Raw genomic sequence first — 27,834 nt, 5'->3', positions numbered from 1 at the left:
CTTAGATCATCATGCTCTGCTGCAATGACCTGAGCCTTGGAGTCACTGGGGGCAGACACACACCGAGCCCAGTGACAACAGACAGAGATGTATACTGCTGTTGTTAAGAAAAGGGAGCAAAGGTAAGTCACAAGCTAAACAGCAACACTTGACGATTACAGTGTTAGAAAGTAGAGCTGAAAGATTCAGTTTCTGTTTCTAATTTCATGAAACGGCTATTCATACCTCAGCTACCTGCCATGTCTGAATTTAAAACACCTGGACCAGCGTTCATTTCTCATTTTCTGATGCTGTGTTCAGGTCCATCTGGATCTTGACAAGCCCAAAACCAGGCAGCGATGGCAAAGAGAGATTACCTGGTGGAGGCAGCCAAGCAGATCCGCATGGCACTGGACAGCGAGGTCAATGAGGACTATGAGGCCGCTTTCAGTTACTACAAGAATGGGGTGGACTTATTGCTGAATGGGGTTCAGTGTAAGTGGACAACATTTGATCTTGCATGTCGTTATTGTATGAAAACATGTTTATGTGATAACTGTAAATGGAGAGGAACTGAAAGAGGTGTGTCTGCAGCACATGCCAGCAAGACATGTGATGGGAAAATGTGGACGAAGTAAAAACAGGAAGTCCCAAACCAAAGGTTAAACACAGATTTCCTTTCTGGTTAGGCATTACATCCACTGTTTAAACATTCAGTTGTGTTACCAATCTTTATCATAGATTAAAGGTCAGCAGGTTTAGTCAGGACTGTTAAGATTTATTCTATTCACACAGACAAGTTATGAGTGCTATTCTTTCTTTATTGGTGTCTGAGAGAATTTAACTGTCTAACAGTGGACCCAAACAAGGATCGTCGGGAGGCTGTGAAAAGGAAGACAACCCAGTATCTGAAGAGAGCTGAAGAAATCTTCATTACACATCTCCAGGACAACCTAGGGAAGGGGAGCTCTCATTTAGGGGTAAGACCAATCTTGTAACACTTAAAAAAAGAAAGAAAAAAGAAGCAGATCGCATTGATTACTTGAAAGTGTCCCTCCTTTGTTCTAAATGTATGGCATGAATAATTTAAGTCTAGATCTTAGGCATTTTTAGAGCCAGTGGATGACTCACAATAAAAGATTCCTGCATTCCTACACAAAAATAGCACCTTCTGCATTGCCTTTTCTAGATGAAACATTGAATTTTTGTCTGTTTTGTGACTTGTTCTATTTATTACTCTTTTCAAATATCGTGGACAAAAGGCAATTCTCTCTTAAAAAGATGCTTTGCTGTAACTAATATTGTCCTTTGCTTTTATCACCAGGGTTACAGCAGTCTGAGATTCCGTCCAATCAGACACTTGAGTTCACCTGTAGAGGATCTTGAGATGTGTAAGGTGATTGGAGTGACTGATAAGGTAAGACAGACTTTTGCGTAAACTAACACTTGTGTTTTAACATCAGTGTTGATTTGTGTTTTGGCACTGAAAATGTTATTTTTTATTCCACAGGTCCTGATTGTCCAAAGTATGGTCAATAAAGAGACATTTGTTGTAAAGGTGAGTATTCAGTACTATAGGCTCGTAGAGGGTACAAAATGGATGGGCTTTGCTCTATACTATAACGGATAAAAAGAAACAGAGGCCAGTATCTGTACAGTGCACTGAGATGTTTTGGGGTAGTCGTCTGGCAGCGAGCCAGCCTATGTATTCTGTAGCAGGCCAGTCGATGGGGGCTCTCTCCATCCTGTCTCCCTGAGTATCACTCGCCATTGATCTGCCTGATGGTGCTCCTCCTATTGCCCAATGCAACTGCACCTCAAATTTCAGTGATGAGTGAAACATGGTAACGGAGAGGACTGACTCTCTAAACGGGCAATCCAAGCAATCATTAATCATTTTCTTCTGTCAACCATGTCCATATCAATACATTTTTGTTTTAATACATGCATTTTGCTCTTTCTTAAACCAAATTGCGTGCTTCCCTTCTTAAAAATATCAATCTTTATGTGTTTGCAGAGTCTGGTCAAGTCCAGCTGGGAGAGCAGAGATCAGCCAACCATCATTCCTCAAGGGGTGCCATACATGGTGAAGCTGCTGAGGTATTACGTCAGTGAGGATGCTGTGTACCTGCATCTTGAGCATGTCAAAGGTGAGTTGTTAAGAACTCCTCTCAGTGCTGTGGGGACAGTATTGTATTGCTTATATAGTATTGCTTGCAGGGGCGCAACTACCTACTTTCTGAGGGGTATGCAGATACATTGCAGGCGCCCCCTCCCAGCATCTTGCTAATGCAATTTTTCAATATAAATAATATTTAGAAATGAATCACTTGGTATCAAGTGGCTGTTCCTACACTTCCACCTAATATTAGACCAACCTGTCGCCTTCTCCTGTGTGTCCTGATTCTTTCTTTCCATGCTCACACCTGAATAACATGAACTTTGTGTTAAGGAGGTTTCAAAAATACAGCAGTCAAACCACATATAGAAAACATGAAATTTTAATTTTAAATGATATCCTTATTGGATATCAGTTACTGATTGGACGCTGCATCTGATCAGACTTATCAGATACATCACAACAGCACTGTAGTGTTATATCCGAGTGAAGACATTAAACTCAAGTGTATCACTCTGAAGTTCTATAATTTATTTGTTTTATGATTCACCATGTAGTTAAAAACAATGATAACTGTCTGAACAACAAAATAACCACAAACAAGTTCCTTTATTTTTCTTGTCATGATCTATTATATTGTAAATACTGATCAGTACACAGTTGCAAGACAGTAACCTGTCGTTTTATTAGTAGCTTTAGCTAATCTGAATATTTACAAGCCTCCTCTTGATACACTGACATAACTTACCTACTGTATTTAAACCACTTTGAAAAGCTTTTTTTCATCCCTACGAAATATTTCTCTTTCTCCCTCTTCCGTTTTCTGTTTTGTGCTCCCGCTTTATTTTCCTCCTCTCCATGTTATTAGGTCCCTGTCATCAAATGACAACACGATTCAAATGAAAACACTCGAGGGGGCGCGCACCGGAGCGCCTGTAGTGTGGAGAGGTTAACGGAGGGGAGGCGATTAACGGAGGGGCGCCTAATCAGTGACGTGCCTCTGTTATTGATCATATCATTTACTACACATGCACAAACGCTGTTATATACAGAAAATGCCGACTCGAAATAATGTTCCCTCCATCGCTTTGGCGCCCCCTCAATTGTGGCGCCCCTATGCGTCGCATATAGTGCATACCCACTTTTTGCGCCACTGATTGCTTGTAAAGCATCTTGAGATCTTTGTAGACAATTGTACTGCTGCACTGTAGCATTATTTGTCCTTTTCCTGATCTAGTTTTTCTACCCTGGCTGTCCTAGGTGGGAGGCTCTTCTCCAAGCTGCATAAGCTGAAGAACGAGAAAGCCAAGGAACACCCAGAGTGCTTCACTTCTGGCCAACACAGCATCAAGCTGAAGACCAGCTACACCTCACCTACAATCAGCACAGACTACCAGCACAATAACAGAGAGGGCATCAATCCAGAGAAATTAAGCGATGAGAGTCCTGATACAGACTTCACAACCTCATGGGATGAAACTCAGCAGCGGCTTGAGAGCTGCGGGACTCACTCCTACATTGAGGAGACAGGTTGTCTGCAGAACACGCGCTCCGCAGCGTCATTTTATACCAAGCTTGATCGACTAACTCTGCTTTCTGGCCCAACAAGGACACAGGTCGACACTCGCATCCATCTACCAGCTCCTACTTTGTGTTTGCACTCCACTGAAACTCAGGAAAAGCCTGCTCTTCCTCTTGCTTGTGCTCGTGTTAGTCAAGCTCTTGATGTCATGTCAGAACTCAATGAAAAGAAAGCTGGAACTGGACTGATAGAGTGCAGCTCTGATTTTGAGGTAGCCTGGAAAGCTGCAGATCCAGCACACAACTGTGAGAAAGTAAACCCCTATGCAGTGACTGACAGTGATTCACATGGCACATTAGGACAAACTGCACCTCATACAAGTCAGACCTCATTTATAAAAGCAGGGTCACCAAACAGTGAAAATAATGGTTTGAGTTCCTCCCCTGCCATTTTGCATCTTCCTCTCCATTGCCAAACCCAGATCCGTGGCAGGGCATCATGGGATACAAACGGCTCTTACCAAGGATCTGTTTTAAGTGTAAACTCTGCAGACGTGGATACAGACAGCAAAGAAGTAAAGCAGGACAACAGCAGCCCCACCACAGAGGAAAGAAATGGAATGGTAGTCATCAGGAGCACAGACAGAGCAGTATTTTCTGACCACACAGACACAAAGATCACCTCAGAAAGCCCCTGGCCTTTCTCTGCTTCTCTCTGCCACAGCACTGCAAGAACACAGGTGACACTGACAGCTGTGAAATACGAAGGGGGAACACACTTCAGTGAGGCAAGAGAGGGTGTAGAGGAAGCCTGTGAATTGCTGAGTCCCGCACAGAAGGTGGCAACTGCAAAAGACCCTCTTGGAATCCCACCCCACAGTAAGAGAGAGGATGCTTTCCTCAAATCAGAGGGATTAGAGGGACAAGAGGAAGACCAGATTATTGAGGTGGATGGCTGGTGCCACCTACCCAAGTTCCCTGCCAAATCCTCCACACCCACAGATAAGACAATGCAGACTTACTGGGGGCTTCCTGAGGCAGAGGTGCGTGTCTGGGGAGCACAGATCCTGCTGGCCCTGGAGAGTTTGCATCAACAGGGAATCCTGTGTCGGGATCTTAACCCCAGAAACGTTCTGCTCACCAGCAATGGTGAGTTTAACAGATTACTTCAAAACACTACATAAGAAAAAAAATTGCTGCTTTAGATTTTTAACACTGATTTTTTTTCACAGGAAAGGTGTGTTTGACATTTTTTGGGCAGTGGAGCGAAATTCAGTCAGAGATTTGCTCCAAAGCCATGGACCAGATGTACTGCGCTCCAGGTACAACTATCTCAGGGCTGACCCCAGTGGTTGTTCCCTGATGTAAACTGCCACCTAGTGGCAAGATGTAGTTTGTCCACTTTATTCTACATGAGATCAATGAAATGGAAATTTATTTAAGACATTTACAATAACAAACACATATTCCAGACTTTCTGTGCATTAATACAAATTAATATAATTGTTTGTCAGCAGAAATCGGAGGGGTGTGCAGGGTCACAGAAGCTTGTGATTGGTGGAGTCTTGGAGCCTTGTTGTTTGAACTTCTAACAGGAATGGTAAGTGAAGGCTCTACAAGCATGTTATGATCTGTTACTGTGTCATTCTGCACCATTCCGGCAAACTGTGCTATTTGGTTATGGCTTTATACACTCTGCTCACTGTGCCTGCAGCCTCTGTGGCAGCTCCATCCAGCTGGAATCCACTCCCACACCCAGCTGCTCATCCCCGACCACCTGAGCACTGCAGCTGCATCCCTGCTCACTGAGGTCAGGTTTAAGGCTTGAAACACATGCAAGGCTTCTTATCTAAATATTATGCTTATGGACAAAAAACTGTTTAACAAACACAGTGACAAAAGATATGATTTGTCTGACGGTTTCCAAACTCATTCTACTCTACAGCTGCTTCAGTTTGATGCCGGCTATCGCCTGGGCTCTGGAGGTGGAGGTGTGTGTGACATCAAGTGTCATCCTTTCTTCAGCAGTGTTTCTTGGAAAGCACTGAGCTGTTAGCAGGTGTGGCTGCTACACCTTTGATCCAATCATGCTGCGCTGGAATTGAAGATGTGCACTCTCCTGAATCCAAGCATCCTAGTGTGGCCAAAATGGATGCAGCACCAGAACCTGGTTTCCTTTGCATTTCTGTGCTTCCCAAAGAAAAATGACAATAAAAACTGAAACGAGAAAAGTGATGAGCCATGTCCCTTCCAAAATATCAAACACATGGATTTATTCCTTCACTTTCAACATATCAAGAGATTCTTGATATGAAAACTTAACACATTTACATACATTTGAGGCAATTTTGATAGATACATTTTAATACTTTATATCCCTGCATATAAATGTATCATTGTCAACATGCATGATAATTGATGCCACCTAAAGTCTGACAGTGTTTTGGACTGTCTGTCATCAAATGTAAAAAAAAACAAACAAGGGTGTTACGCAATAAATGGTTTCCTGTGTATATCCCTGACATTTTACTCAATTGTTTCAGCATGGGTCACAACTGATTAATAGGCCAGTGCATATGGACTAGTGACTCAAAGACCTTTTTAACTTTATTACTGTAGAAATGGAAATATAAACCCCACACCTGAAATGAGTCATGACCTTGAACAGGCAGCATCAAGCACATCCCACTAAAGGAAAACCAGATTACTGCACGAATAGAGAAATTCATTTGATGTCTTATGATGTAGACACATTTTCTGGTCACTAACTGTTTGAGTTGAGAGGCTCCATCCAGTTCATTGAGTTTAGCTTTTTGTGTATATCTTATCTAACGAACAGGATTTTTATGTAGCAGTTTAAACTTTTCATCTTTTATTTATTGTCCATATCTCACTTATAAAGAGACATATGATCTGTGGATTGTCATTGGTTGAAAGGCCTGTAACGTAATCTCTGTCTTGGGTCTATTCTTGTTCATTTATCTACCCGGATAGTCAATACAAAAGCACAAAAGACCAAAAACAAACTATAGTTGAGTAATGCAGCTTTTATTGTTTAAAACTTTCTTTTTTTTCTTAAATAGTCTTTCTTACACAGCACAGAGATTTATCCTCTTTTTTGTGAAACAGATGGCAAAAAAATCTCAGATTTCTTAACTTTGGACATTTCAGAACATTGTTTCTTAGTTTCTAGACCAGTATGTGCTCATTGTTCCTCTCCCATAATAATGAAATGATACTATGGTTCAGTTTCATCTATGTTTGCCATTCATCTCACAATAAGCTGAACATGTTTCAGTTGTATGTAGAAAATTACATATGGTGCACATGAATTATAGGATATCCTTTTGATCTAGAAACCAGCACCACTGAAACCCCAGACTCCAACATTCCCCCACAACAGTGCCTCAACTCCCTATCACTGCCAGCCTTACATATGTCCATTGCACAACCAACTGATCTTCAAAAATCATTTTTTCTAGTTAACCAATACAACAATACATCAACTGCAATTATGGTCATGTTCATCAGGTAAGTACAGCCACTGTTTGTGACGGGTGGTTTGTTTGGTGGGGCCTGGAATTAATGAGGGTTCACATGTCAAGGAGCAGCACCCTGGGGTCTTCCACAACTGTCTTGATCTTGCGCAGGAAAGTGACGGCCTCTCTTCCATCAATGAGACGATGATCATATGTCAGGGCAACATACATCATGGGACGGATCTCCACCTAAGGAAGAGAAAATCACAGACAATGAAGGTATAATGTAATTTATGAGTATATTCTTTGATACTGTGATACTGGTCAGTGTGAAAATCCTGGGTCAAGACTACATAAAAATACACTTGTGTTTCTGTGTATACACACACAATTATAATTTAATATCTGCAAGTTCCACCTTTCAGTTTCCATGTGTGAACAGTCTTTTGCTAAAGGCTAATTTCTGAACACTATTATGTTTCTGCATGTTGAACATTGAGGAAACAAACCTTGCCACCGACTGCAACAGGCCTGTCGAAGATGCCATGCATGCCTAAAATAGCAGACTGTGGTGGGTTGATAATAGGTGTGCCAAACATGGACCCAAACACACCACCATTGCTGATGGTGAAGGTTCCTCCATCCATGTCCTCAACAGCCAGCTCATTCTTACGGGCCTACAAAGATACATCCACAATTACAATTATTAACATTAATCATTAATCTGAATGACAAACATGACATAATTGTTTCATGACATCAAAATGTTTCAGGATATGTAAAATATTACCTTTTCACCCAACAAATTGATGGTCTTCTCAATATCAGTAAAATTCATTCCCTCTACGTTTCGGATTACCGGAACAACCAGACCCTGAGAGAGAAGTCACATGACTGAATTTTCTACTCTTCACATTAGAGACAAGTGGGCTATCAGGCACTTGCACTCAGCATTATATATAATCCACTTGTCTTACCTTTGGTGTGGCCACAGCCACACTGATGTCGACGTAGTCCCTGTACACTATCTCTTTGGTTGTGTCGTCAATTACTGGAAGCACAAATATTGCACACAGATTAAAATTGTAAATAATCATTACATTTGCCATAAAAAATACTTTCCTTTTCACATGTACTCTTTTCTGTTACACATAAGTAAAACGTTGAGGAAAGTGAAACCCAAAGACTATTTATGTATTTTAGAAACCCAGCAATACAGACCACCCCTGCTTCATTGTGGTCTGTCTTAAATAGGTCAGGGTGGTATAAGGGCAGTAAATAAGTTGCTGTTGGTTTTGAGGTTTGGTGCTGAAAGATACCGAAACCTGAATCTTTTTCTTCTCCACACACACTTCCAGTGACTTGGTACAAAACGTGCAAAGACACACTCAATTGAACACCACAAAGTGAGGCATGACAGTCTTTTAAGGTAACATCTGTACCGGCATTGACAGCAGGTTGGTTAGACAGAGCGTAGGCAGCAGCCTTCACAAACGCAGACATGAAACCCAACTTGATGTTATGCTTTTTCAGGAAGGCATCTTTGTAGGTCTTCCTCATCTCTGAGATGTTGCTGCAGGGGAATGGAAAAACAGATAACTTGGCATTAAGGCAAAACAAGTAGGGTTCTGGCTTCTGGATTTGATAGAAGCTAAAAGATATTCAGCAGGTCGAAAAGACTCTGTGGATTTCATTATACATTCATGCAAAACATGGAAAGTACAGCAGTGCTTATACAGAGTCATTACTTAAGAATGACTCTTGCTTTTAAAATGGCATTTAATCACAAGGACTGGCAAGATTATTTTATATTCCAGATGTCAGTCACACCTGTGACTGTAAATCACTTAAAACTGTAAAGGCAAATAATGTATGCTACTTTAAACTGATGGGTTGAAAATAGCTGCTACAGATTAACGTTTTTTCTTCATATTTTATTAATGTACTTGACAGTACAGTAGTTTAAAATTGGTTAGTTTGTTGTTGTATGTGCAGAAAACACAACAGAAATGTATGATTTATGTATATTAAAAAAATATCTATCTAGCTTTTGCTAGTTAAGTATACTAAACTCTAATTTATACTAAAAAAACTCCATGAAAATATTTTTTCTAATACTGTAACCAATTTATGATGAGCGATAAAGGTCACAGATATGACAATTACTGCTATAAAAAAATGCTGATACAAATTGAGGTAAATTAAAGCTATTGAAATTGGCCTGCTAATCATTTCACCATTGCTCATTTTTCTCTTGTATCTCTCTTTTTAATTGTTTGTTTTCCTGTCTCTAACCCTGTTGAAGCTCTAGGGTTTCTCCGCTAACATAATTAGCCCCTCCCAAGACACGGACTCTCCGAGAAAGGAGAGAAGAAGCGATAAAAATCTTCACTTTCTAGAGCCTGTAAATCTTATTGGGCTGTCATAAAAGCCCATATCGGTTGAGGCAGCTATTCCACTCAGAGCGCAGGTCTCTGTGGGCCCCCACAGATGCTTCAGCCTCCTGTTCTGACTAGCTCCTTCGGCTCCAGATGAGCCCTAGCCTGGGAAGTCTTCCTCCAGACCGTCAATGTCAATCTAATTAGGATACATAGAAAACCCTGAATAGCCGAAAGCTGACACCACACATTTGCGGGGAAAAGAAACCCTCAAAGTGTTCTCTTCAGCACAGGGGGCAAGTGCAGACAATAACATTTCCTTGTAAATTAATAAAAACCTGTTTTAACAATTCTTATCTTCGTTTTAGATGGCATTACGACCAAATATTTACATTCCATTGTTTAAGAGGATATCGGGTTTCAAAAAGCTTTTCTATTGGGCAGATTCCAATCTATAACCATTTGTGCAAGTGTTGTTTTAGCTTTTAACACAGATACACACACATGGGGCTGCAAATGATGCTTATTTTTTTATCGATTAATCTGTTGATTATTTTCTCCATTCATTTAATAGTTGTTTGGTCTGTAAAATATCAGAAAATGTTGAAAATTGTTAATCACTGTTTTCTAAAGCCCAAGGTGACATCCTCAAATGTCTTGTTTTATCTCAACCAACAGTCCAAATCTCAAAAATATTCAGTTTATTATCAGTGAAGACATTTAATAAAGGGAGAATTTGGACAGGTTTTGTTAAAAAACAACTCAAAATGATGAATCCATTACCAAAATATTTGATGATTAATTCAATGGTTGGCAGCTAATTCATTGCAATTCTACACATACAGTATGCATACTGTATGTGTAATGCACACGAATGCACTGCTACAAACATGTTTATAAATACTAGATCAGATTTGGACTTGTTCAATCTATAAAGTCTGTATTTTTTCCTCAGCAGCTTCTATTTATACGTGATCTGATAATGCAGCGGAGCACATTTCTCATTTATAATCGAAAATAGCATTGAGGGCTTAATAATGTAGGTCAACCAATTTAGAATTTCCTACCTCATGTCGACCTCATTAAACGTAGTCAACATCGCACAGGTGTTTTGGGCTTCCTTCAGTCTCTGGGCAATTCTCAGTCTCATGCGGTTCATCTTAACCTAAAATTGGGGGGGGGACCAAAAAACATGAGTTATCGGGCTCAGCAAACAGACTCTTACTTTAGGCTACGAGACTATTAAACACATCTAAAATTCATTCAGGTGTTGTGAGTGTTGCACTTTACCCTGCTCTCTGTCCTGGCTGCTTTAGCCCCTCCCTCTGCTGGGGCTGCTGCTGCAGCTGGAGCAGCAGTGGGCTTGATGGCTGAAACTATGAAAAAGACATAAAGAAGCAGTTAATATCTTCAATAGACAGCAGTGAAGCTGTACTAGTGAAAACCCTGGCCTACAGAAAGAATGATTAATCATGTATGCTAGAGGTCAAGAGCACAGATGTCAAGCAAAAACAGTTCTCACATGATAGACCGTCTGTCTCATGACAACTAACCTGGTTTGGTGGCCATAGCATGTGCTGGCACAGGTGGCACAGGGGGCATAGTGGTGGGAATGGGGCCCACGGCTGAGGGAGGAGGAGGTGGAGCAGCAGACGGTGGTGGTGGAGCTACAGCGGCTGGGGCCTCAGCTTTTGGAGCTTCTGCAGCTTTGGGAGCAACATCTAAAAAGTTACACAGGTGAATAGTGAGAATAATACAGATTTATTCATCAGCTTACATTATTATGTTAATATTGTAATGTTTCTTTATTTAAATAAAGTATTAAAGACCTCCTTTTCGAAGTTTGAAGAGAGGTGTTCCTCCTTCAACCTTCCCTCCATCAGGGACCAAAAGCTCCTCAATCACCCCAGAAGCAGGAGAGGGAACCTGTACTGATGTCTGATGACAAGGAAGAACAATAAAAAGGTCAAAATATTCACAAGTTTCAAACTGTAAAAAGTTCAAGGACAATTTTTTAAATACTGCATGCTTCTGTGATTTTGCTAATGGCAATGTGATGAATGCATGCATTTATTTAAGTGTAAATATTAAATTGTCATCAGGAGCTAAATGTTTTATAGACAATTATTCAGAAAAAAAATCTGTTTTGTTCAGTATTGTGTACTAGCTGAATTTGAGGCACACATGTTCAGTGCTCTAATACAGCCAGGAGGAAAGGACACAGTTTAGTAATAACCTGCCCCTTTTCTTCTAATCTCATACCACTCATCACCCAACAATGAGACAAAACATTTTAGAGGGTAAAACAGGATGTTATTTTCAGAAAAATCAACATGTCCTAATTCTTTCATTAATGTTGTGACCATACCCTGCAGGGTGTTAAACCTTCTTAAGACAAACAATCACAAACATTAGCTTTACCTTATCAGTTTCAATTTCACACACCACCTCATCCTCTGAGACGCTGTCTCCAACAGCTGTAAGGAGAGAACTTTGTTTAAACATTTGAGAACAAACTGATAACCTTTAGTTTAGTTTGGTTGTGATTTGGCTGGCGTCTATATCAGATGCAACTAACATAAGTACTAAGGACATTAGGAGTTACCTTTTTCCCACCTTACGTCCCCCTCTGTGACAGATTCCGCAAAAGCAGGGGTCTTAACTGTAACAACTTCATCTCCTAATAGATAAAGACAAGTTAGAAAAAGTTTTCCTCACTCCACACATCACAGCCTGTGCTTCATATTCACAGAAGTGTAAAAATAAAAGACCTACTGTAGGCTACAGATGTCCTGAAGTACTGGATTTGGAAGACGCTGGACCGGGGATCAGATTTTCTGAAGACAACGGAGGGGGGGGGGGGGGGGGGGGGGGGGGGAATTAAAAATAAAGTAGTATTAGAAATTTGAGGAAAAAATGCAAGCCATGTATTCTACAATTAAGTTGATTTAGATTTGTCTTGGATGAGGTGTGACATTGTCAGTCTGAGGTTTTTCTGTGCATAGAATTAAACATGCCCTATTTGTCCACTTTAGTAAATTATTAATATTGGGGACAACTGCTGGCTGTGAGAAGCATGTCATTCATGACAGTATATATGTGGTAGGGCTATTAAACTGTGCTACACCTGACGACTGAAGGGCTGAAAACTGTCAATGTCACCAAATAAATAACTCATTCATGATACATGTCTCTACAAAGAGTGCTCTTTATTTTATGTGTATACTTACACAGTGTTGTTAGTGTTGTTGAAAGTGATAGAGTGGCTAGCTGATATAGCTGTGGGAAGAAGGACAAGAAGAAGAAGCATGTAAATAACTTCTTACAGCAGGATTATCCAAAAGCAAAGATTGGGATTTAATACTCCTTCTCTTGAACAGAAGCACACATACCTGCCGTGGCCTGACGGGCTAACGCATTATTCCCCTGTTAAGAGACACAGTCAAGCATTACATGATGTCTTTTACTGACTTTTTAAAGTGAAGCTTTGTGCAAAAAACTCTTCAACATTTCACAATCATAAGATGTCTAGACAAAAACATGCACTGGTACATTGGTTAACACTGACATCAGGTCAGAGTAACAATTCCTCCTAGTGATAATAGTTAACTGTGAAAATTGTACATAAATAAACAGAAAGACTTCGGTCAAAGGTCACTACTACGACCTCTGATATAATCAATGAAACTCTCTGACAAACAGGTAGCTTGTATAGTTTTGCACGAGAACTCAAACAAGCAAATGGATGAATCAGATTTTTTTTGTGCAGCTAATAACTCAGCAGTTGCATTAAAGCTTATTACTCTACTCTCAATAACAATCTGACAAGTGGACACTGGGTCTTTATTGACATTTGACTGCACTAAAAGAAAAAGAATATCTTCTTCTTATCTTCTAGCTACAAACATTGCACATTGCACAAATAAGAAAACCTGACTAAATACCCTTACTAAGACAACTAAATATCCACCAAGTTAACTAAACTGGGCGTTGTTTCCTTTCATAAACCACACTTTGACCTCAGTGTGACAGCTACACTACCCGTACATTTAGCATGTTACCATGCTAGCTACATCATATGTGTAAAGTTTGTGTTAACTTTACATGAACCGGTACTTTCCTCTTAGGTCAAACACCTTTAACATTCATGTTGAAGCAAAAGAGCAGGGGGCACCGCTTTTAACTTTAATACAACCTGCACCAAAACACTTGAGGGGAAAGTGTCAGACTGTCCTTGGCTCACAATGTTACGGCCTGGCCGCGGCCTAACGCTAATGCTAACGCTGATGCTAGCCTGGAGACTTGTTGCTATTGGCAACCGTAACGTTGTATTCGCGCTCGTTTCCTACCTGGCGGATAGCAGACAAGGAGCGACCAAAATTCCTGGTGAGACACCGGGAATGGGACAACATGGTGGCTGTGTGACTGCAGCCTGTCAACGGAAAGGAAGCTCCGGTCACACCGACAAACGAGGCACGGAGCAGGAATTGAGGAAGCAGTGTGGGATGAACCAAGTGCAGCGACCTGCGAGGGGGAGAGTCAATGTGGAGGGGCCCACATTGTCCTCACTGCCTATCTGCAGCGACAGGCTACTTAGAAACTATATGAAGAAATAAACATAAACAAATGAGTAAACACGGTAAAACTAAAAATAACTTTAATTACAGATAGCCTAAAACAATCTATATCAAAAACATGGAATAGAATATAAAGTAATACAAGATAATGCCTTCAAGTATATATTAGTAGTATAGTAGGCTTTAAATATATAGCCTTTATTAAAAAAGAAAAGAAAAAGTATACAATAGAGAAAAGAACATTTTTTAAAACTAAATAGGAAATAGATATATTTTTTTAAACTGGTAAAGCTAGACTGATTTTTTTTTAAATAGACTTTTACCTGCTAAGATGCTGAAAGAGAATACAAAATAGGATTTAAAAAAAATCAAGTCATTTGTATATTATTCATAATTTAAGTTGTTGTTTTTTTAAACTTGCTTTAACTTTTGCACTTTTGATTTTCACTCATTTCTACTTTGTTTATATACCTAACCCTAACCCTTTGAAGTACCTAGGGGCAATAAAATGAGGAGGTAACACGTGCATCTTGTATGCATGCAAAATGATTCATAACTGATAAATGATGCATGCACGTAAAATACAAATTCACTATTTCCCGGAGCATTACTATTTTTATGATATTCAACTGTCACTGCAACACCTTACCAACACCTTCCCCCGGTTGACATTATGTGGGTGATGTGTTCATGGCCACCTCATTGCCTTTGCGTAGCCACGCCCCAGCGGCTGGATGCATCGACTCTGCTGCACTGATACTGTTCAACTCGCAGTGTACAGCAGGCCATCAGCTCGGCAACACGTCCCGGCGCAACAGGTAAGGTCCCATCACCGCCGCTCAGCCTGTCTCTGTTCAGCGTGGTTAACCTGCAGCACTGTGAAAGTGTGACAAAGTGCATGCATGCAGATCACTGCGTTTCAAATCTCATCTTTTCAGTGCAGTGCTTTTTTTTCTCGGTTTGTTTGGTTTTGTTTTTTTTTTTTTTTATGTTTTCATGAGATTGATTGTTTCTAACACTGTCACGCAATCTTTGGCAATACTGTAAAAACTGACAACTATTATCACATGTTTGGTAAGGTTTTTGGTTAAACTTCTTTAGTGTAAAATTAATGTTTCAGGGTTTTTAACTCCAGAACATATGTTTTGCTCGTTGGGATCATGTTATTTCTTATAGGATAAATAATCACATCACTTTATACCTTCATTTGTTTCACAAGTTAATGCCTAATTTTTTAATTCTTCTTCTTGGGCATCAAATAATTCCCCATTTAAGATAAAAAGGAATAAAGCCTATCTTGCTGGAAATTTAAAGAAGCTATAGTATGGTAGAATAAACTTTGAAATTACCACTGCTGCCCACAAAACTATTACTTTATTAAAACGATTATTGTAATAAATTATCCAAAACCTTCCCTTAGTGAATTATTTTATCCTCATACAGTAGTGTGATCTTCCTGATTTTATGTTTATTTATAATAAAACTAGATAATAAAAAAAATACATAAGTGGGCTTCTTAAGTTTTGCAAATTGCTGGAATAGAATCCAATAATGTAGAAATAGAAAGTAGAGTCTTCTCTTTTCAAATCAATCTATTGAATACTTGATGTATTTATAATAAGGTCAACATTGCATTTGCAGCCCAGTGTGTTAGTTAATTCTGTGTTATGGCACAAAAATGTTTAAAAATACACACTCAAAGGGCGTAAAAGCCAGTGGCTACACACTCAAGCAATTTAGGTTTTTTTACGTCTTTTTTTTACCATTGAAGATCATTTTGGTCATTCTTTAAGTCAGTAGTAGTTTTTCTTGATATTTTCTCCTCTAAATAATGCATACACAGTGCCGTTTCTTGTGCATGGCCCATGGCTTTCATAAGATAAAATTGCCTACCTTTCATGACTAAATCACAATTGTTCTTTTTATGCTTTGTGTTAACCATTATTGCAACCCCAAGATGAAAGGATACAGAAGAAGGCACTCCCTTATTGCTTAAGATCAAGGATTCTTTTTTGATTTTTTTTTTTTTACCAAGGATCTTGCAAATAACGTAGGGTTCTTTGATTTTCTATCATATGTTACAGTAATTTTGCTTGTTAAAGTAACAATTTGAATATCACAAATCTAATTTCAAGTTACAGACAAAACATTACCTGTGAAGGCTCTATCTATTACATTCTGATTAATATACTTTATCTTTGCACATAAGCAAAGCATTAAGAGACACTACGTTCTACTGTTGTAGCTGCACACAGCAAATAATAAAACCATATATAGAAATGTATGAATGAGGACTAGGGCTTCACATTTTTATTATTTTTTGAATGTTGTTTTTCCCCATTATTTATTATCTTAACTGTGTTTGTTTTTCTTTCTTTTCAGATTCTTGCATTTAAACAGATTTTTCAACGTGTGTAGCTGAAGCATTTACCAGTCCTCTCGGTGAGCATGAACCTCAGTCTTCCCGACCAGAACATGCATAGCTCCAGCGAAGGCTACCTAGAGGACGACAAACCTGATGTCATGTTGCCTTGCTTTCGTAGAAACATGTGTGATGAGCCTCTGGCCTCGTACTCAAATGGATCCATCATCTCTCAACTCCTCCGCAAGACCATCCACAACAAGAGGGCACTAGATGAAAGCCATTTCTTCCTTTCCAGCTCCACTGCCGCTGACTCGGGTCAGGAGGACCAAAGCAGTGTCTCCTCAAAGGACAGCACAGCAGAAGCTTCTTCCCCTGGTGGCCATGTCCCTACAGGGTGCAGCCCAGAGGGGGAACACCCCATCACAGACCACCTGCAGGCAAAGAGGGCCAGAGTGGAGAACATCATCAGGGTCATGGCAGGCTCCCCCAACAGCAGGCAGCACGGTGACAGTGAGAGGTCTGACACGGAAGCCAGGGAGGCCCGAGAAGCGTACAGGGAGAACAAACGCAAACAGCGGTTGCCTCAGCACCAAGAACACAGCGTTGGAGGACCGGCAAGCAGAAGACCTGGTAGCAGCAACAGTGATAGCTGCAACACCAAAGATGAGGAGTGTCACAAGCTGAAAGAGCAGCTCCACAGCATGCAAAGGCTCCTGCGTCAACTCCAGGAAAAGTTTCTTCAAGTTTATAACCAGGAAGATCCTGAACACGATGACCGAGATGAGACAGCTGCAGCCATTGAGTGTGACACCCTGGGGGAAAGCACAGAGTCGCATTACATCAACACTGAAGATGATTTTGAGAGGAAGAATAGCAGAGTGACCTCAGAGTGTAAGGACAGAATGAAAGTAGTTGGTTATCTTGTGCACCAAAGAGAAAGTCAGAACCTGCAGGAAACCTTGAAACATGAGCTCTCCAGGGCTGTGAATGAGTGTGTGGACAGAGTGTTCAAGAAGGTTTCGTCACCAGGACTGGATCTGTCCCCTCAGCAGCGCATGTGCTCATCCCCAGAAATGCAGATCAGCATGGGTGCAGACAGGAAGAGCCAGCAGGCCAGCTCCATCCAGGAACAGCCCCAGGCTGAGGAGGCTGCAGTCAAATCCCGCTCTTTGGAGTATTATGAAAGCTCCGAGGCCCAAAGCTCACAGGACCAGACAGAGGCGCTGTCACTGGTGGTCCGCAAACCGACAGTGACCCCTCTGGGCTCAGTCACGCCGACCGTGAAGAGGCCCTATGCAGTGCACCAGACACCATTTCAGTTCAGCTACAGCACCCCTCTGCACGATAGCCAGATCCTGGAGCACCTTCTCAAGTACGGGCCCCATTCTAACTTTGGCGGTCTCCCATGCATGCCCCCATCAATGGACAGAACCTCCCCAGACTCAGTGGACCTGCCCTGGGAAACCATTGCAATGAGGTCCAAAGTGACATCCAGCCACCTCGGCCACCATGCTCGTCCCTCCGCCCTGGGGCCAGTGACGGTTGACAATCTGTGTCTCCCTCATGTGAAGATCGAGTGTGGTGAACTGCAGAGCATGGCTGAACGAAACCCATACATGTCTCTCAACATATCCTTTCACTTAAAATGATCAGTTAAACCAGAGAGGGTTTGCTTTTCTTTCTTTCTTTCTTTCTTTTTTTTTTTTTTTTTTTTTTTACATTTTCCTGATGCAGGATTTGACCACACATAGCTGTTACTGTGTTTAAAATGAAGAAGTATCTCAAATAATACTCTTAGATAATACTGTTTTTTCACATAGGTCCAAAACAATGTTCAAAAATCCTCTGACTTAGTTGTGTAAATATTTCATTAAACTGCGTACATCCCAAGAAAGAAAATCTACCTGCACAAACTCTGAAGTCAAATCATACTCTTCTGTTTTCAACACGGTATGTTTGGTTCTATCTTAGATATACTGTATTTACCTTTTTATTATATACAGACTCCCTATATTTCAGCCCTTCTATTTGAACAATGACTGGTTGAGCTTCATTGCTGCATGGGCAGTTCCAGTAACAAACTTCAAGGAGAATTTTTTCTTTGATCTTGCTAACCCCATAGAAAATTATAGCATCTTCTTTAATCTGAGCAGAGTAATGACTTTAAGTCTAGAAAAAGACAAATAAAAAGGAATACTAGGCTTTGATAAGAATTGCCAGGAACAAAAGCCAATTTTTCAAAGGCAGAGAAAGCATCGGTTTCTGTTTCAGGAAGCATCGTTTTTTCAGACTTGAAAAGGTGCAGGATCTATTTCTCCATCATCAGAGTGATAGGGGTGCATCTAAAAGGTCACATCTGAGTGCTGGTGGAAACCACAAGTGCCTCCCAACCATAACACTTGAGCTCTTGTCTTGAGCATTTGTTGTTGGATACCTTTGACAGAATGTACATCATTGAAATAGAGTACAAGATAACAGTATTTTTCCTCATGCTCAGAAAGAAAATCACTCCGTGACATGTTGATTAATTCAGGGACCATTTTTTGTCAAATTTCTTGGAAAGTCGAATAGCATTTTTTAAATTCTCAATTCAAAAAATCTCAATATGATGTAAATATTATCATAATAATATCAACATTATATCAATTAAATTAAATTATTTTATTTTCTGTCGCTTGTCACAGAGAAAATGATTCTAAACAAATGATCCTAAAATAGTCCTAGACGTGTTGTTTTGTTGATCCTCTGTCGCAAGGCATTAGAGAGGAATATTACATGGTGCCTCTCAGGATTCGCTTTATCTTTACAGTGCAAAGAGCTCTGCTTCTCTTTGAACAATACCACATAAATCTTTCATCCCAACTTCCTTATTTCAAAGGTAGGGTTCCCTAATAAATGTATGGTGTGGTGACCTGATAAGGAAATATTATGACCTAAGGCGTGCTGCTGCACTACAGAGGAAATTCTCCTTAGCATCTTCATTGCCATAGGGGAAAAACTTGAGAAGGAATTGCATTTATTAATACTTGTAGCAATAGAAAATATATGTTGTAATATACGTACATTGACCAAATGATTACAGCATCCTCCGTTAAACCATTGAAATTAATTTTAATATTATACACAAAGGTGAGACACTATAATTACTAAAATATGTATGATCTGTAACATAATTTTACAGAGTTTCCCATTTTTGCAGGATTTGTCCATGGTAAAATATAAAGCAACATATGTTGTCTTCAGTTCTGTGTAACTATATCTGAAAATCAGCTCCATTTTTTCAAAACATTTCCAAACAAGCTGTCTTAACTGCCAGGCATGAAGTGCTTTGCTCTCTAATTAAAAATCCCTAATCTAATTCGTACTTCTGTTTTGCCAATAAGCACATGTTCGAGTCATTATTGACTCCCTGGTTAATGCCGAGCTGTTCTTTAGTGAAATTCGATTTAGCTGAAGATCGAGGCAACACAATACTCTGGTCTACTATCACTTTGCACAGGATTGTATGCGTTGTGTTACATTTAATTGTCAGCTCTTGTGCCTTAACCTAAACGTGAACATCCAGGAGGGTCTCACCCCGAGCCATCTGAAGAAGGCAAAACTCATGTTCTTCTACACCCGCTACCCCAGCTCCAACGTACTGAAAACTTTCTTCCCTGACGTCAAGGTAACTTTACATTACGTATATGAAGAAATTTCACTTTTTAATTGAACAAAACAACCTGCGGAATTGTTTGTCCTGCTTTTTAACACCCCGGTATCTACTTGTCAGTGTGTGTTTGGGACAGAAAAATCAGCAGTGTGTCGGAGGAGAGAAACAAAAACGCAGAGGGTTTAAATAACAAAGCCACTGAGCTGCTAGTATGTCCTGGGGGCAGAGGGAGATACAGGGGCATTCTCTCTTTAAAAAAGCCACTCCAGTCAGCAAATGGAGTGACAAAGGACTCTGTAGGCAAGGCATTGCTATTGAGTGTCAACAGAGAGTTGGTATTAGAGACTTGCAACCAGGCAGTGAGCTGTGAGTGCTGGCCCTAAACACAACATCCTGTGTATTTTGGCCTTGGTCTCGTGTCATGCCTCCTCTTCTATCTCCTCTTTTATGCCATCTCTCCTGTCTCCTTATCTGTGTCCTGTTGTTAGCTCGCTTCATTCATCCTTTTTATCTCTGTGCCGTTCTTTTCACTCCTATATAGGAACATTATATCCTTCCTGCTCGTGGCACATAACCTACTCTCCTGCCTCCCTTCCAATTTTTCTCCAAACAACTCTCCTGTCTCGATTACCTCTCTACTTTCCCTTCCATCTCCTCTCCTATCTTGTCTCTTTCCACCACGGCCCTGGATCCGTGCGCCAGCGTGGGCCCCTGCCTCCCAATCTGCTCTGACCCCCGGGGTCAGGGGGGAGGATGCTGTCGCTGCAGCCTGCGAACGTCTCCTCCTTGCTTACAGTCCCGTGGTGGGAAGTGGCACTGAACAAAAGAGCATCTAATCCCAGTGTCTGATTCCATCCTATCAGCCCGAGTCAATGAGAGGGAAGCTTCCTTCTGTCCTTATGCTGCCGCTTTCTCACCCACCACACCAGAGGGAAGAAGCGTCTTTGATGCCTGCCCAGCCCTTAGGCATTTTTTTCGGTCTTTCTGGATGACGAGATAGAATAACAAGACTAATGTCAAGACTGAGTTTAGAAATACAGAGCCCTGACAGATGTTTTTTCACCCCGGACATTGGTGGGAAAAGATCAGAGCAATTAATGGGAAAGAGTGACAGACCATTTAGGTGGAATTTTGCCCCACAGGTATTAAATGTGAGTTTTCAGTCAATCATGAAAAGGGTTTCTAATGCCACAGCCTCAGAAGGCCATTTGATTTTTTAATTGGAAAGCATCGAGATAAATATTTTTTTAATTTCTGTATGCTTTCATTGAAGTCTAAAATTGAAATCTCAAATTACTTACTTCATTTATCCCCTAATGGATTATCTTTGTTTTCATTTGCTTTCTTTATATGAAGGTCAAAGGTCAGAACAACACAACTTCTTAGGGATTCATTATCGAGACCCTCCAGCTAGACAAATTCTTATTAAGGCACAGGCTTCATTTGGGCGTCCCTTTAATCCACTGCTGTAAATGTATGAATATGATATTAAAGTCTGTTGCTTTTTTTCTCTCTGTTTCTAGTTCAATCGCTGCATCACCTCACAGCTCATCAAGTGGTTCAGTAACTTCAGAGAGTTTTACTACATCCAGATGGAGAAGTTTGCCCGCCAGGCCATTGTGGACGGCATCAGTGATGTCAAAGATATTACAGTCAGCAGGGACTCAGAGCTGTTCCGGGCACTCAACATGCACTACAATAAAGCCAATGACTTCCATGTAAGTGTCACTCATTAGTCATTCCGGTTTTGTGCTAAAGTTTATATTGTTTGTATTATTCAGGTGATTTTTATTCAGCTGATAGGTCGGCTTAAATTATTTTCATTTCTACTCACCGTCCTTTTTCCACAAGGTAATGCACCTTGTTTTTTATGTGTTTTTTTTTCTCTCTCTGCATAATTCGAGAAAAAACATTAGTCAGACCCCATATCTTGGAGCTGAAACATTCATCCCAGTAGTTACTAACCTGCTATGTCAGACCTACTGCATGTGTCTGTGGTCACGTATGTCCTCGTGCTGACCTGTGTGTCACACTGCACCTGTGGCTGGCCAGCCTTTACTGCCATTATCTAAACTCCAGAGTGATGCTTTATCAAACTGTGGGAAGAGGAAGCCGCAAAATCCCACTAAAACAACTCAGGATTAGAGGACCAGTACGCCTGAGCGAGGCCGAGATTGCTACTGATGCGGAATGCTGAGAAAGACGCTGTGGATTCCGAGGGAGAAGGCCGCTCGGTGGGAAAGGGCCGGGTCCGTTTTCTTTACCTTGGGACCAAGACATTCCTTTCCCAGGGATGCTTTGTGTCAGGAGATGAGGGGAAAGAAAAATAACTTATGCCAACAACTGTTGTGTTAACTGGCCAGTGGATGGGAAACAAGGGCTGCGGGGCGGTTTTCTCCCAGCATCCCTTGCATCTAGACCTCATTTGATGATGTGTTTTTATTGATCCTGCTATAGTTACGGGCAGAGATGGAAGTCACGCACAGATTTTTACCTCAACTTTAACCACAACACACCCTTATCTCACCCAAACTCTTTCAAATTTTAACCATTTGAACTTTTTACTAAAAATGTAACCATCTCTTAGTTTATCAACCAAAAATAATTATTTTAATCTTCAGTTTTTGCCCAAAATCCCAGCGTGCTGTTGTGAGGAAAACTCACTCTTCTTCAGTTGTTAGTTTAGGTTCAAGAAAACAAAACTAGCTAATCAAAGAGGCCTCTAATTGAAAGTTAATGATTGCAGCATTGCATGTATCGTATGTGCGCAGAGAACAAAGCGATGAGCTCCCTTTCATCAGTTTGAGTGTTTGAAGAATTGCACTACAGGTCTTCATAAATTTCATAAATCTTTGACTTTGAATAAACTGAAGACAGAGCGCTTCAGTATGTCTGTAAAACAGCATTACATCAAGTGGTTTTTCACCATTTACTTTAATTCTAAGTCTCCGTGTTTTCCCTCTCTTTCCAGGTGCCAGACAGATTCCTGGAGGTGGCTGAAATTACCTTACATGAGTTTTACAATGCCATCTCTGCAACCAAAGATTCAGACCCCTCCTGGAAAAAGGCCATATACAAGGTGATCTGTAAACTGGACAGCGACGTCCCAGAAGAGTTCAAGACATCTTCCTATTTATAGGTTGAGGTGCAGAAACACAACATAAAGGTGGATGAATTGGTGATATCCGAAGTTAGTTACTCTACAGTATTATTTCATCATTTCTTGTAGTGCATTTGAGGTGAAATGTAGATGTTGGATTATGAACTATTTTGTAAATCTGTAAAAAAAAAAAAAAAACAACAACAACAACGCACACACCATTTTAAAAGTTAAGAAACAATCTACAGTCTGATATACTCTGTGTTCTACTTTTACCAAGAAGAAAATATTGATGAATATTAAGGCTCTTGTGGTTTATTTTATTGTTTAGTGTTTACTTATATAATCTGCCTCAACGCATTTAGAGAATTATTGAGTTTGTAGGTGTGTAAAATGTTTACAAAGATGTACTCATTCTTTTCAGTATTATTATATCGATAGTGTAGCCTGATTTAGATTGTTGAACTGGAAGAGTTTTGTTTTTTTTCTTTGGCAATTACCGTCAGTATTAGTTTGCAAAGTTTTTGCATTTCATTTCATAGCTGTGTGTTGTGTAAATGTACATGCGCTGGTGTTGTATGTTGCATTATGTTCTTTAATTATGTTGTAAACTATTAGCTTGACAGAAGGTGCATGTGAAAATAATGCAAGTGACTGTCATGGGTTTTATTATTATGTATAAAGGTAAGGCCTTTGCTCATGTAAAGTACAATCATTTTCAGATATTTCAGTTGCAGACATTGTACTGGATGATTATTGAAATTAAAGATGCACTAAATTATAATATAAAACTAGTGTGTTATGGGTTTCTTTTGCAAAAATGACATTTAACATGTTTTCATGTTTATGAAAAACAAGACACACCAGGTAAATGCTTTATTTTTGGTTGTAAATGTTGTACTCTCCAGTGAAAATACTCTGTCCCACTGCCGAGCCCCTAAGGTGCCTCTAATCCACGTCCAGCAGCCAGCTGTTAAATGTCCCCCAAACTATGCTGTTCACATTGTTCACCGAAGCCAATTCAAGTCAACTTTCTAAGGCCTGCATTCATTGTGCGGCCGCTGCGGATGCGGACAACTGCCATGTCTTAAAAACAGCCACAATGCATTCCCTCCTAATGACTAATGCCCGAGGTGACCTCATATCACAGTTGTGCCACCAAAGCAAAATTCCACAAACCCGTTGACTCTTTCTTCCAGGCACCCACTCAAAGCACAGTGATCGCAAATGCACACACACACACACACACACACACAAGTTCGGTGACATCACAAAAATCACAGATGGACAACTTTTGATGCCTTGGGGTTAATATAGACCAGTCAATCACAGCAGAAAATTAAATGTGATAAATTGTAAAAATTGCTAAAAGGTACCTTTAGAATAAAGACAGGAATGCACTGTGCACAATAACAGGGACCACTTTTATAAAAGTACACAGTTTCTTGTCACTGTGTTACAATGTCAGTGCCCAAAACCAAACATTTAATTGGAAAACCTGTTAGGCACCCAAGCACCAATTACATCAGAAATGATAACATTAAGGAAATTAAAACATTAGTTGGATTGGTTGATGACAAAGACTGGAGACAATAAACCTCACTAATCTTTTAATAGACATTTCTTTTCAATTAGATCTGTCTTCTTCAGTAAATTGATTTACATTCTCAACTCAATTAAAATGCCTCTGGTTGAACCAAAGTGCTTTGCTCAAATTAATTTGTACGTGACATTTTCTGAACAAGACTTGGTAACCTCTGATATAATGAAAGAAAACAAAGAAAATACCTTCAGTTGTTTAACTGCCTCTGGCTGACAAGGCTTCAACTTCAACAGTACAATATAAAATTATGTTGTTAGATAGTCTCGTATATAACAGGCCGTGCTTTGTAATGAAGATGGAAAAGGCAGCGGAACAAGATAAATTTAAAACAAAAACAGAATGTCAAACAACAATTTATAAATGTACATTTATATGAAATGCCGATGTTAATGAAGCTGTAGTCTTCACACTGAGATAGAACAAGAAGGAATCCTGCTGACTGAGAAAAGTACAGACAGATAAAAATTTTTACGCAAAACTATGACTAGAAAAGCCAAATCCAATTATTATAAAGAATCTCTTGCTCATTTTAAAAATCCTAAACAATTAAGGAATATAATCAAAACTGTAAAGAATGCATCTGATAAAACTTCACTTTATCAGTCAAGAGTTAACAATGTTTTATTGCATGATCCACTTTTAGTTGCTTAAGCAATAAATCAGTATTTCTCCTTTATCATAATGCCTGACCCTTCTTTTGGTGGCGATTTTAACAATATATTATCTAGCCACAGCTCCTTCACTTTCAGTTGAATAACAACTGTGAAGGTCCAGGGTGCTATTAACAATCTACAATTCAGTAATAGTCCTGGGTTAGATGGCATTGAAATCAGTTTCTCAAATGATTGTCACATTCTCATGTAGCCTTTATTTCCTCTTTATGATCTTTTTAACATGTCTTTATACACTTGTGAAATATCTGCCATATGGAATTTCTCATGTATCTTCCCTTGCACAAAGTGGGTGATGTATTTGAACTCAATAACCAATTTCAATCATTTGTTCTACTGCAAAAATATTTGAAAAACTAATTTATGATCACTTGTCATATCATCTCAAAAAGTATAATATCGTATCACCTTTCCAATCTGATCAAATTTCTCCACAACAACAAATGGTATTTTCTCTGTGTCCAATGAAAGTAAATTATCAGGTGCAATTTTATTGATTTGACCAAGGCTTTCGATCTGGTCAGCCACCATCATTTTTAAATAAATGTCACCCTCAGTGCTTTACTTTGGTTCAATTCCTATCTTCATAACAGAAAAAAATGTGCTTTCATACAAGGAAGCCAATCTGATATATTAGCACAACCACACGGTGTGCCTCAAGGCTCAACTCTTGGTCCACTTCTCTTTTCCATCTTTATAAATGACATCCCCTCAGTTTTGTCTGGATGTTGCCTTCAATATGCGGACAACTCAGTAGTAAACACTGCTAAAACTAATTTATTACAGATTAAATCAGTTTTGCAGACCGATTTTTAACATCCTACAACACTGGCTCACAGCTAATAAATGAATCCTCAATAAAAAATCACACGCTATGCTCTTTGGTACTGACCAAAGCATTAAATCTAAATCCAAAGCTTATTCATGTGTTATTTCTTGTATAGATGGTACACCACTGCAAAGAGTTAAACACACCAAATACCTAGGCCTATTACTACTCCAAACTTTCATTAAAATGTCATAGTAATCAAACTCTAGTATTAGTGTTCTTTAACAATCCAGAAATTGTTTTTCTTTTACTGTTAGAAAGAAGTTTGCATCACAACTAATTTGATCAATATTGCATTATGCTGTTGTTATATATCAGGCCACATCCAGAACTAATCTTCTTCCTCTCTAATAGACTATGCGGATTTGCTCTTGCATGTCCTTACATTACTCATCATTGTATAATGTATTGGAGCGCTCCAATCATAAGAAGACAGTGACATTGGCTGCAGTTTATTTGTAAATGTAAACATTTCAATTACCCTAACTATTTAAAACAGCACATGTACCTATCTGCTTCAATTATCAAATGAGACATTCTACACAGCTCTTTTCTCTGTCCAGTTAATTTATGGTTTAGTCTATAGTTAAGAAAGCCTTTATGTTTAAAGCTCCATCTGACTGGAATAATCTACCTGTAAATATTCTATCCTTATTATCTTTCCACTTGTTCAAAAATGCCCTGTTGTCTTCATATGGGATCAGTCATATAATAATACCTCTAATCATATTTTATACCTTCATTACTTAATGCTATCACAGACTTTAATTCTTGATTTTGTATGTCTTATCATTTGATATTTTTTTATGTAATATTTGTTAAATGTTTTGTCTAATTGTGCTTTTTATTGTATTATTGTAATTTAGGACCACCTCAAAAACTAGATGGTACATCTCAAGGGGTTAGTTCAACTAAAATAATTCCTCAAAAAAATGACATCAGAGCTGTTAAATAACTGAGTAAAGATATGCAACAGTAGATGGATGCATCAGATCACAGAAAAGAGTAACAGCATCATCTAGTGAATCTCTGCTGTAATACACAGTGCGCAGCATGCCTCAGAATCAGATGACTCATCTTTGACAGTGGAATATGATATTCTTTGGTGTGTATACTGAAGACTGAAATGCATTTAAAATCATTTACAATTCAGACAATACAACATTTTTAAGGGAAATCCACAGTTTAAATCTGTGTTTGTGTCTATTAAATATGCAGCATCAGATTGTGTTGTGTACAATAATCACCACACAGGGGTGCACTTGTCAGTGTAAAGAAACTGAACAGCTGCCAGGGGAATTCAGTTTTTACTTGAAGCACAAAGTCAGGGAATGTGAACACTGTTAAATCTATTGTAAAAGATTTTTCCATCACTAATATCGCAGCAACAAAAAGTCAAAATCATGTTGTATATATTTTTGGATAAGAAAAGTGTGGCTGATTGTGTGATTTTCTGTTCATGTATGGTGTAATACTGAGCGAAAAATGAGGCAGTGTCTCTTTAGCAGGGTCCTAAAAAGACAAAAGCAGGATCAAACACCCCTGAGCTGAAGATATAAGG

The 27,834-nt window shown here is 39.5% G+C and overlaps 3 protein-coding genes across 4 annotated transcripts; 2 read left to right on the top strand and 1 right to left on the bottom strand.

Moving 5' to 3' along the window:
• Window positions 1–338: 338 nt before the first annotated feature.
• On the top strand, window positions 339–6,031 carry rps6kl1 (ribosomal protein S6 kinase-like 1). The gene is made up of 8 exons (XM_062440507.1): window positions 339–474; window positions 835–959; window positions 1,304–1,396; window positions 1,490–1,537; window positions 1,997–2,129; window positions 5,137–5,219; window positions 5,334–5,429; window positions 5,565–6,031. Exons 1-8 carry the CDS (start codon window positions 339–341, stop codon window positions 5,673–5,675), a joined length of 825 nt encoding a protein of 274 aa, XP_062296491.1. The 3' UTR covers window positions 5,676–6,031.
• A 620-nt stretch (window positions 6,032–6,651) lies between these two features.
• dlst (dihydrolipoamide S-succinyltransferase) lies at window positions 6,652–13,967 on the bottom strand. 2 transcript variants are annotated; one of them, XM_062440309.1, is made up of 15 exons: window positions 13,826–13,967; window positions 12,869–12,902; window positions 12,707–12,755; window positions 12,252–12,313; window positions 12,082–12,156; window positions 11,898–11,953; window positions 11,306–11,414; window positions 11,030–11,197; window positions 10,767–10,852; window positions 10,544–10,641; window positions 8,541–8,671; window positions 8,076–8,149; window positions 7,889–7,972; window positions 7,608–7,775; window positions 6,652–7,347 (listed from the first exon to the last, which is right to left on the bottom strand). In XM_062440309.1, the coding sequence occupies exons 1-15, from the start codon at window positions 13,886–13,888 to the stop codon at window positions 7,213–7,215; spliced, it is 1,392 nt and encodes a 463-aa protein (XP_062296293.1). In that variant the 5' UTR covers window positions 13,889–13,967; the 3' UTR covers window positions 6,652–7,212. The 2 variants fall into 2 exon arrangements, with proteins under 2 accessions (XP_062296293.1, XP_062296294.1); XM_062440310.1 differs by having other exon boundaries at window positions 11,030–11,182.
• A 2,534-nt stretch (window positions 13,968–16,501) lies between these two features.
• prox2 (prospero homeobox 2) lies at window positions 16,502–23,209 on the top strand. The gene is made up of 4 exons (XM_062440728.1): window positions 16,502–18,046; window positions 19,978–20,085; window positions 21,594–21,788; window positions 23,042–23,209. The coding sequence occupies exons 1-4, from the start codon at window positions 16,502–16,504 to the stop codon at window positions 23,207–23,209; spliced, it is 2,016 nt and encodes a 671-aa protein (XP_062296712.1).
• The last annotated feature ends 4,625 nt before the right edge of the window (window positions 23,210–27,834 follow it).

The sequence above is a fragment of the Scomber scombrus genome, chromosome 19 (assembly GCF_963691925.1).
Source record: "Scomber scombrus chromosome 19, fScoSco1.1, whole genome shotgun sequence".
Lineage (NCBI taxonomy): Eukaryota > Metazoa > Chordata > Actinopteri > Scombriformes > Scombridae > Scomber > Scomber scombrus.
The sequence above is the reverse complement of the archived record's forward strand: the minus strand, read 5'-3'. Positions and strand labels throughout refer to the sequence as shown.

What these genes read in the sequence shown, in the direction of transcription:
- rps6kl1 (XM_062440507.1), top strand. Translation starts at nt 339, where the DNA reads ATGGCAAAGAGAGATTACCTGGTGGAGGCAGCCAAGCAGATCCGCATG. An exon ending in AGGGGAGCTCTCATTTAGGG is followed by an intron (nt 960 to 1,303) that starts GTAAGACCAATC and finishes TTTTATCACCAG; the next exon opens with GGTTACAGCAGTCTGAGATT. An exon ending in TTGAACTTCTAACAGGAATG is followed by an intron (nt 5,220 to 5,333) that starts GTAAGTGAAGGC and finishes CTGTGCCTGCAG; the next exon opens with CCTCTGTGGCAGCTCCATCC.
- dlst (XM_062440309.1), bottom strand. Translation starts at nt 13,888, where the DNA reads ATGTTGTCCCATTCCCGGTGTCTCACCAGGAATTTTGGTCGCTCCTTG. An exon ending in CCTTGTCTGCTATCCGCCAG is followed by an intron (nt 12,903 to 13,825) that starts GTAGGAAACGAG and finishes GTCTCTTAACAG; the next exon opens with GGGAATAATGCGTTAGCCCG. An exon ending in CAGGACATCTGTAGCCTACA is followed by an intron (nt 12,157 to 12,251) that starts GTAGGTCTTTTA and finishes TTTATCTATTAG; the next exon opens with GAGATGAAGTTGTTACAGTT.
- prox2 (XM_062440728.1), top strand. Translation starts at nt 16,502, where the DNA reads ATGAACCTCAGTCTTCCCGACCAGAACATGCATAGCTCCAGCGAAGGC. An exon ending in ACCCATACATGTCTCTCAAC is followed by an intron (nt 18,047 to 19,977) that starts ATATCCTTTCAC and finishes CTAAACGTGAAC; the next exon opens with ATCCAGGAGGGTCTCACCCC. An exon ending in CTTTCTTCCCTGACGTCAAG is followed by an intron (nt 20,086 to 21,593) that starts GTAACTTTACAT and finishes CTCTGTTTCTAG; the next exon opens with TTCAATCGCTGCATCACCTC.